Raw genomic sequence first — 10,854 nt, forward strand, 5'->3', positions numbered from 1 at the left:
AGAGATATGGCACTAGAACCGCATTCACTAAAACAAAATGGCTGCCAGTCAGCCATTTTGAATTGGATCTGAAAAACAAAACGAAAATGTTCATCTTAAATCAGAATGTGAAACAAATTGATGTGCAAATATATAATATTATGTATGACGCATGTGTGAAGTTTGAATGTAATCAGTCCAGGCATGTCTAAGATATAGGTCCAGACAAACAAACAGTTGCACGGACACACACTCAGAGGTCAATCCATAAGTCCTCGTTTTCAGACTATGACCGAACAGGGACGAAAAGGTATGAGTTATCTTACACCAAATGATTTGGTTATTTCCATGTATTCACAATTGTGTGCATGGCTTTAAATACCAAACAACTGCTGGACTACATAGCATTATGTTTAGCTACAAGCTTTTGTAGTTGGTAGCCCACTGAGGCATCCAAGAAAAAAATTCAATTCAATGGTAAAAAAAAAAAAAATGAAGCAGAATTAAAAAAAAAATTTTATCTGTAGAATATTTCCAAGTCAACTGCACTTTGCATTCATCTGCCAGTGTAATGAGCACAACTGAAATTGTATACACTAAATATAATCAATTATGCAGAAAATAGGAAACATATGTTACAGTATGTGATGATTTTCACACATGTAAACCCACTGGCACACATGATACAAAAACAAAAACATGTCATAATATGAGTTAGGGAACCCAACATTTTAGCATTTAGATGATTTTCAAATGTCTTTAGTGAGGATCTACTCAATGAGCAGAATACATGTACTGTATATAACAGCAGCTGGCAACATGATGGTTGTCTAATGAAAAACGAGCAGGGATGAAAATGATTTCAGCCAAATTATTAGTGAAGCCATCATTTTCGGTTGCCATTATAAATCATCCGAGTTATACTAGAATATTGTCAAATCAATTATTGTTTATCTACTCTCAGGAAAAACTGTGGGGTACAGAAAATATTAGTGCTATGTAAACAGTATTGCTTATGGTTATGCTGTGTTGCTGATTTTATATTGATTATGAATTATGATTATGAATTATGCACCAAGATTGCATAACTTATAATAATTATTAAAATAGGTAAAAACATGTTTAGACCTTATGTATGACGATGTTTTCATGTAATGTCCTTTCTATTAAAAACATGTTATTGACATATTACATTTTTGTACTGGTATTTTTCCCACCATGATTTCTTTTCTATCAAGTTTGGTCTGTCAGGATTTTGTCCAGCAGCCAGGAAGGGCAGGCCCTGGATTTATATGCTTTTTATCAAAGCTATGTAAGGTCAATGTGTAATATCAAATCATATTATATACAATTTACTGTGTCAATCCCCAAAACTCACTTACTGGAATGAAGGACTGAGATTCTGTTGGGGTCTATGTTATTATAATGCTTTTTCAATTTGTTTACCTTTCCTCATTAGGACTCAATATTTGTTGTTGTTCTGTGACAATCCAACAATCAATAGAGAAATATTTTGGGAATAGCATGCAGGAGCAGTTGTCAAAAAATTGCAAAACCAAAATATGGCGAATCTGAAATTCAGTTGAATGTTTTAAAAAGGCCATTCGTGGCAAATATAGCCCTACAGTAAATAAAATAAATGTTGGTATAAATCACTCACACAGTACTCTATTTGTGTTTCAAGTATACACTTGAACAAATGTGTGCGTTACTACCCGAACAGTACATTGCATGGCTTGTTTCAAATATTTTAGCTTTCCATGCACATAAGGTTGAGGCTACCTTTGGTTTGAAAAAAAAAAAAACTGAAAATATTTAAGTATTATGTTTAAACTCTTTGTCAAAATTACATCTATTTTTGGCGTAATACATGCATTAATTACAAATAAGTTTCAGCATTCGAATTTTAACTCACAACAGATGAATGAAACCAATAATAGCATCTCAACAGCTGTTCTCTTTCACAGATCATCAAAATACACACATTGCCCCATGTGATCATCCTTATCTCTGTACAGAATTTTTATACAAAGGTACCCCCTGGTACTTTTTGAGCCAAGAAAACAAACCACTTCATTGTTCAGCAGTTTGCCCCTAGGAAATATAGAACTTGCATCTACATGGTACTCTTGATACAAACAAGCAACTTCCACATTCCAGGGCTATACTACACTATTATAATTATTTGATTAGTATCCATGCCTTTAGGGTAAATCCTTGCACTTTTTAAAATATGTGGAAAAATAAAAATATGACATATTTTAGTATTTTTATGTCACACGCAGTGTACATAACATGTACCAGCATGACTGACAGAAGAGAACAAAAGATTTTGAAATTTGTATTTTACAGTGAATTCAAAGAAAATTGACTAAATAGAATTACTGAAAGATAGGCATACTCCCAGAATAAACGAACCCATTAATTAAATCTGTTTTCAAAAACACATTAAGGGACAACGTCAAAAGTTCAATGTAGGATAAAAAACTTAATTCCTTTAGTTTTTTCCCAAACCCCCCTACCCCCACTGAAACTTAATTGATAAATATTGACCATGGCGTCAGACTACATTCACCATTAAATTCAAATTGATAATCCAACAGTAGTATGGCGTAGCAGTTGGTTGTCGGGTGGGTGTAAAAAGGCTTTACACTCGGACCAAACCATTTTCTCGTCTTGGATGTTGTTTTTTTCATTTTCTGTTATTTTTGTCCATGATTGGATAGAGAAAAAAAAAACGAATTACAAATACTCCAAGATTTTTTGGACTTCATTAAAAAATAAAATCGTTTTTGTAGGATAGAAACTTTTTGAGGTCAAAACCCCCCACCCCCAAACTAAAGCAAATAAGTTTTTTTATCAGACATCGATCTTTTGACGTCGTCCCTAATGATCATGCATTTAAATTCAATTTTCAATTTTGATATTAATTAACAGCGCAATCTTTGTAAAAGTGCTCCGCTGTTTTTTGTTATTCATTACCGTATCTAAATATCTGAGATTACCTTAAAGAGATGAAAATCATGCCCAATCAAGAAATAACAGGTAATAAAATGGTTTTAAAAAATCTAGATTAAGACATTAATAGCAAATCTTAGTAATGGCTCAAAATTAAGTGCCTGACCAGATTAGTGTAAAATGCCACGTAAACACATCTATAAAATCTAAAACTAGCACCACTCTGCTAAAAGCATGAATACAGTACAAGTGATATCCAAGGTGTGAAAACAATCTCTGTGGTGGGTCCCTTTTTGCATACCCCCCTTACTGAATGTGACATCTTGTGTTTGGAATTCTTCTAGAAGGTCAAGTTCTGAGGAATCCAGTGAATTACACTTGGGTTTAACTATATTTTTATAACAAGCAGGAATGTGTTATAACAAGATCAGGAAAGTGTGGTGGCAGCGCGTTTTGAATTACGAAGCGATTGATTTCAAGACCAGAGCGCAATTAATATTGAGTCAATGTTAACACTGCAATGAATTTGTCCTCACGCGACCCCTTTCAAAAATGACAATACGGTAATTAACACCTCCGAACAAAGATGTGACTTTAGGAGGACTGCAAAGTGGCAGCACTCTGAGAACTTCAATAAATGTATTCATTAATACTAAATCGATATGTAGACCGACGTGTGTGCATCATTGCTTGGGCCTCTGGACTAGATCTTGCCGGTACGGTGTTTACATTATCAAAATTATGTATCGAGACACAATTTTAAAAAGCTAGGCACATTCCATAATGCAGATTTTTTTCCTAAATTAGCCATGTTTTTGTTTTCAATCTAGAAAGCCCATATTTCACGGACACCGAAGAGAAAACGGGTTGAGAGCATAATTCTGGAATCACTGCGTCATGTCATGTCATTGTATGAGTAGTATTTAACAACACAGAGAAAGCGCCCTTGACCCAGTTGAACGAGAATGATGTACAGTTCGCTGGATTTTTTTTTCCGAATCGAAATTTGCAAATTATATGTTGCTATAATTTTCAACGGGAACGATGGGGTGTGTGTGCTGCTATAATATATCGGCAAAACTGCATCAATTTTACATCAGTGGACGGAGCGTGAGATGCCTAGCTTCTATGATGTGTAATGCAAAACTATCGGCGCGGCGCCAACGTTGATGGATCTTACCTGTTCACAACCAAGTCTTTGTCTTCGTAATTTCTCTCGTCCAGTGGACAACTTCTCGTCGACTCTTCGCTTTCCCGGTTAAGGATACATGCTCTGCAGAAAGTGTGGCCACAATTCACGCTGATGACGGGATCTGTAAATAATTTCTGACATATCGGGCAGAGTAAATGCGAAGAAGGAGGCAGGACGAAAACAGTACCGTCGTCCGCCATATTAGAAGCACAGCTGAATACAAACCGGAAGTTTACACCCGAAGGCCTCCCTCCTGTCGCTGGCAGATTGCGTCATTTCCTATATTTAGCAAAATACCAGCAACGTTAAGGGCAATCAATTAAAAACCTTTATAAATTAACGTTTTTGTCAAAAATAGCGAAAACGAACATTACATCAGGAAAATGTTAATAAAAGTCAACAATTACTGGCAGCGATTTTTTTCTTCTGACAAAGTTTGCAAATCTTTATTCAAATAAGTGATCACTAAAAATTAGTACGTTTTATGTCCTCTAACTTAAAAAAATAACAGTGCAAACGAGAATTGTATTTTATTTTATTTTATCAAAATAAGAGAGTGCAGTTTTCTGCCGAATTCTCCACCGACTCCACCAAGTTGAATGCTCTTATCCATCATGCATTCAAACAAAGACTAAAGTCTTTGATTCAAATCACTTTGCGCCGTAGGTTTCTTCTCGATGACGTAATTTAGAGTATTACAAGAAAAATGAATTTTGAATTAATCATTAATCAAATAAATTTGATACGTTTTATTGAATAAAAACAGTAATCATGAATAAATGACTGTTAATACATATGTGCGAACATTTGCGTTACGCCCTCTTCAAGTTGCGCCCACGATCAACTTTGATGGATGTTTATGCCAGTCTGTAATCGACAACGAACTTTACACCACAGTTAAGAATTACTGAGAGCAACGTTTAACATTTTAAACAACTCTTGATTGAATAAGTGGTTTATTCATTATAATCTAAGAGATGATGATAGATTGGGAAACACATCTGTACAGAGAAAAAAATGAAGAAGAACAAATGTGTTTGGGCGAGCTGTCGTGCCATACATGACAATAACATCATCCTTGCAAAGAAACTAAGCCAAACTTCACGAAAGACAATGTTTTGCTACATTTCTACCATCAACCCTGGCATTATCTCCACATAGAGTTTCTATATCCAAACCCTGAGTTCCCGTTATCTCATCTGTACTGTAATTGGTGCCAATTGATGTATTTTTAATTTTTTGTCAAAACAGTATAAATGAAAGTGGAAGTACTAGTAGTATTATATATATGTCAAAGGTGGATATGACCGTGTTATGTCCACCGTGAACCAATACATTTACTATTAACTAGTCAAATACATAGATCAAACTTCAAGTATATTTAGGGAGGTTGTGAATTTTGTTTTATTTCTTTTAAAATGGTCGTTATCATTTATAGATATACAAATTACAGCAACAAAGCACTCCTGTGGCGTAATCGACGTAAGAAATGCACATCGTTCACACTGTCGATTTTGTGTTTGATCAGTGGTCGCTTATTATTGAAACATAGTGTGTTTGAAAGATTTACTATAGTCGAAATGACGAAACAGGACACACAACCAAGCAGAGATGTCGTTTTGAACTACGTTTCGTTCTTCGCATGTCATTTTGATATCACAGAAGCACCTCGTGTATGGTATTGGTACCAGTGTAAGTAGGCCTGAAATAGTGATTTGGATCGACTCGACAAAACACCTTCTGAAACAGAAAAAACAAAAGCATTTCCCAATTATACCGTAAGTGGTGCACTTTACTGTTTTGCAAAATGGCACAAATTGCGTGACGCGCAGGCTTCATATATACGCGCGTGATGAAAAACTTTTAGCCTTTAGTGTGAGCACTTACTTACAAACACCACACCTGTTTTTTTTTATTTATTTCCTTCCTTGGCAATAACCCCAAAACTAGCGTCTTTTTTTAAAACCGTACGTGTTATTTTATTTTATTTTATAATCTCAATGCTCCTATTACACATTCTGAAAATCCGCTTAATGCTTCTTTCTTGAGTCAAGTACACTTATGTGCCAAATGTATAGTTGTACTGCGCCTTTAGCTACTAGTAGTTTATTACGACTGGTAGTGTCTTTAGTGAACACCGCCCTCTATGGTCAAACCTGCTACAACTTACTTTAGTAAAATTGAGTGTTTCTTTTCAAACAATGTAATAGCATCTTGAGATTTATATTTATAGTACTCTCAGCACAAGATGTCACCTTCATTTTTATAAACATTCATGATTTTACAATACTGATCGAGTAAAACTGGAACTTTCTCAAATCACATCATTGCACACATGGGCTTGTTGGATTCAACTTAGGGACGACGTCAAAAGATCGATGTCGGAAAAAAAAACGTATTTCCTTTAGTTTGGAGGTGGGGGGTTTTGACCTCAAAAAGTTTCCATCCTACAAAAACGATTTTATTTTTTAATGAAGTAAAAAAAAATCTTGGAGTATTTGTAGTTCGTTTTTTTCTATCCAATCATGGACAGAAATAACCGAAAAGGGGAAAAAAAACAGTAAAATGGTTTGGTTCGAGTGTAAATCTGTGCGTCAATTGAGGTGCATTTGTAAAATCTTGTTACACCCACCCGACAATCAACTGCTATGCAATACTACTGTCCGATTATCAATTTGTATTTAATGGTGAATGTAGTCCGTGAGTTTCAGTGGGGGGTAGGGGGGTTTGGAAAAAAACTAAAGGAATTAAGTTTTTTATCCGACATCGATCTTTTGACGTCGTCCCTTATAAATTCTCATTATAAATACATGTACTTATAATGATGAAGGGAATGCCTATGTATATTTGGAAACTAAATCTTCTGGTTTGCACGTAAAGTGTCCATGTCAAAATGGAATTAAAGAAATACGCCATCAATGAAGACTGCATTTCCCCATAAAATATTTTGTTCCCAGTGGCATGCCTTGCCAGTGACTTATGACATGTGAACCGCACTGCACATGTACTAGTATACTGCTGTTCCTTTTCTCATGTACATGGTAAGTTGTGGTCTCGTTCTCTCTCTCCTTCTTATTCTACCTTTCACGATACAAATGCAACTTCGCAATTTTTGACTTAATAGGAATAAGAAACAATAGGTCCACTTCTAAAGAAAGACAAAAACATTTAAATGCATCTCCAGCAAGGTTGGTCCCAAAATAGGTAGGATAGGCTAGGATGGGGTGGTGTGGGGGTGTGTGGGGTAGGGCGAGGTAATATGCAAGTAAATTGCATTCATTTGTGTGGTTTACTCTGATGAAATAATTTGTTGGTTCTGCTCTTGTCGATCTTGTTGCACAAAGCAGCTGACATTTTCACAATTTATAAAACAAGTCAACAAAGATGTGCACAACCTTTTGATATCAAATGTTGAATTTTATTTCACCTGATTTCCATTCAGAGATAATTCATCAGCTGTATACACGGTAAATGGAGTGGAGAAGACTTCCACTTTTCAACAGACTGACAGTGAAAGTTCTCATAAAGCATATTGCCACAGCGTGATAGAAAGATACATTAGAGGATTCAAAGACTATGACATTTAAACTAACTGCTGTAAAATAATTTCGTTTGGAATTAATTTTCGCTATTTTCGTTGAAGGAATGATTCAGTGAAAATAAAATCCAGCGAATATACCTTTTTTCCTATACTTTACATTCAACTCGCCAAAAATCAGTGAAAATAAATTCCATACAAAACACTCAAAATGTCTTCAGCAAAAATTGATTCCAGCTAAAACAAGTAACCTGTAGAATGCTGTGTGGGTCATATTTTTATATTGATTTTTGTTGCATTTGCAGCAAATAGTTACCAAACAATGAGAAATCTATAGGATTGAATATTAGACCTCTCAGGTGGCTTCACATGCATAGTTCAAGACTGCCCAACCGGTGCTTACACCAGGTTTTAGTTACAGCACCTAGACGGTCTGTGGTTACAACTTCATGTTCCGAGTAATCGCAAGAATTTGACATGACAATAGAAATTCATGAAAGACTGGCACTCCCATGCAATTAACAGCAAGTGAAATTCCTGGGATTGAAACATATATTTTGAAGTCACTGATGTAGGCAACGAATAACTGCAAGTTGACATAAAGACGAGGTAGTTTATTTAATCAGTGGTCAACTAGAGGCTGAAATTATAATTAATTTGTTTATTTCAATTTCTCCTGACGTCAAATAGAATACACTGGTGAAACACGGTAGTAACTGTGGGTGAAAGGATGTTTTGGGGTGCAGTTTACATTGTATATGGAGTGGTAGGGTCGGGTGTAATGTGTTCATTTCCAACTATTATGAAGTCACGTAGAATTTCACTTAATTTATTGTTGCTGACATGTTTTCAAGTATTACATGTGAATCCAATTTTCACTGTGCTGTGTCTCAATAGAGTATGAGGGAAATGGAATTTTCACTGAAATTTATTTCAGGGGAAAAATGTTTTTAGTGATAATGAAGTATTATGACAGAACCCCATACCCTCGCCGTGGCTTTCAATGCATATGGAAGTTATTTTCACGAGTGATGCGGTGTATCCTGCTGCCGTACTTTCACGAGCGAAGCCACGGGGAGGGTGTGGGGTTCTGATATTATTACATATGTCCCATATTTTATTATTTGGTGGTAAAGAAAGAACGCGCAACAAACCGGGATAGAAATTTAGGTCGGGGAACCCAATTGACAATTAATACTGTAAAGGGGTTAATTATTCACTGGGTTTTAATTTAGCTTATTTCGCTGAATGAAAAATGCGCTAAATTAAAACCCAGTGAATATGTAAAATTTAGCATAGAACACATTATCTAAATGATAAAACCATGAATTTAAAACCCACTGAATATGCCTGAAATGGTAAATCAGTGAAATTTAAACCCAGTGAAAATTTTACAGTATGTTCCAAGACAGTACTGCGACCTAGCAACGCGTGTCAGTGTAGAACGCGTGTCATTGTACGTGTGAAAATAAAATAATCAGACGTCTGATTCGAGTCATTGTCCGAATAAATAACTCGTGGATTTTTAAGCGCGGTGGTAGTCGCGCAGCGCGTGTTCAAATTTCTTGTAAATAAACAATGTATTTTACACGTGTTGTATACGTCGCTATGAGCCCCATATCGAACAGGACGCGACACAACGACTGTCGCCCTTTAGTTGGGACCACGATAGAACCAGAACTTAAACTGGGCTACTACGATACACGGTTTATGTTAAAATTAAAAGTTCCTCCACAGATGCCGTGCAACCGCGGTACTTCACTGATGGAATGACTTTCGTTGACATCGATCGTCGCTGACTCGTGAGCTGCACATTACAACTTCGTTTGTGATGTTGCTTGCTGGTCGTGGATAGACTGAGTCTTGGTTACCGGTAAATGTTGCTCATTTGGCGTTGGTAATCTTTATTTGGAATTGAATAACGCCGCAACGTCGCCAGCAGAAACCTCCTGGTATCTCGAAGTTGACAGTTGCAGCTCCATAGTAGTAATCGCTGATTTTACTGCGGGTCCAGGCTGCGGGTGAATCTTCCGAGAGCCCTTTAAGATTTATAAAACTCAGTTTCCAGGTGGTCAACATACATTAAGTTCTCCCAATCCTTGTTTTCTATGTGATGTACATGTAACATGCCAAAAATGCTGGTGAATGATTTGAACCTGACAAAAATAGCAGACGGAAATGTGTTTACAAAATAAAAATAGTTCGGTAACCAATGAAAATACCATGTTCATTTGCATATCGACCGTGAAAATACCGAAAACATTATTGCGTGGGTGACATGCAAATTAGTTTTAATCAAAATAAGTGACTGCCTAAAATTACCATTACTGTTCAAATTTAATTTCACTCGGCAAGTATATTTATGTACCCCAAGGGAAAATATCGTACTTCTAAATATTGTTTATTTCGGCTATATTTCGAAAAACGGTACTCCTGAAGGGACTACTTTATTTGCGCTCAGACCTCATTTGCACTTGCATAATAATGTGAGATGTAGACACCCTATTATAGTAAAATATCTCTATATCCACTAGAGGGACTGTGTTATATCCTATAATAGGGTGTGTCCACATCGCGCATTAAAATCTGCATATAACATTAGCGAGTAACAAAGATTGTGATGAAGGAAAGAGTGGTATAAACAGATATCAGTGATTACTTGAAATAGATACCAGGAAGGGGGGGGGTAAAAGAAAAGTTATATAACATTTTATTATTCAATAATTTATTAAAATACATAAGTTTGCCCAACTCTCTGTGATACAACACCTCAGACATAGCTCATTGTACTCTGCTTGAGTGTGGGGGCACACAGTTACTATTTGAATTTTTGATATCTGTTTTCATTAATGAGAAAGTTGACCCCAAAGTTAGAGTAACTGTTCAGCAGGAATGGCTTTTTAACTCACCGGCGCCGACATTGTTACCACTGCCAACGGAATCCCAACGCAACTTTGAACTTTAAATAAACTGTAAATGCTGCCTCCAATCTAGAAAATACTATCGCAAAACGGTTGGAAATAATACATTTAACGGCTGAATACGTCCTAGCAATAAAATAAAGCGACTTTTAAAGACTGAATGTTATTTTGCGAACCTCGTATAAGGTGCCCGGTTTTACTTATAAACCGACGTTAGCTTCACGACGTTCATGTCCTACCATGGTAACAGCCGAAAACATATTGCT

General features: G+C 36.0%; 1 protein-coding gene across 3 annotated transcripts in view; it reads right to left on the minus strand.

The window, feature by feature from the left end:
* The window catches only part of LOC102806950 (E3 ubiquitin-protein ligase TRAF7-like), a 73,596-nt gene extending 69,255 nt beyond the window's left edge, over positions 1-4,341 (minus strand). For all 3 annotated transcript variants that reach the window (XM_085500159.1, XM_085500158.1, XM_006816392.3), the window contains exon 1: positions 4,118-4,341. In XM_085500159.1, the coding sequence (XP_085356285.1) occupies positions 4,118-4,329 (212 nt within the window). In that variant the 5' untranslated portion in view covers positions 4,330-4,341. The remainder of the gene's footprint in view (positions 1-4,117) is intronic.
* Between the last annotated feature and the right edge of the window lie 6,513 nt (positions 4,342-10,854).

This window comes from Saccoglossus kowalevskii, chromosome 6 (genome assembly GCF_978046115.1).
Source record: "Saccoglossus kowalevskii chromosome 6, keSacKowa6.1, whole genome shotgun sequence".
NCBI classification, from domain to species: Eukaryota; Metazoa; Hemichordata; class Enteropneusta; family Harrimaniidae; genus Saccoglossus; species Saccoglossus kowalevskii.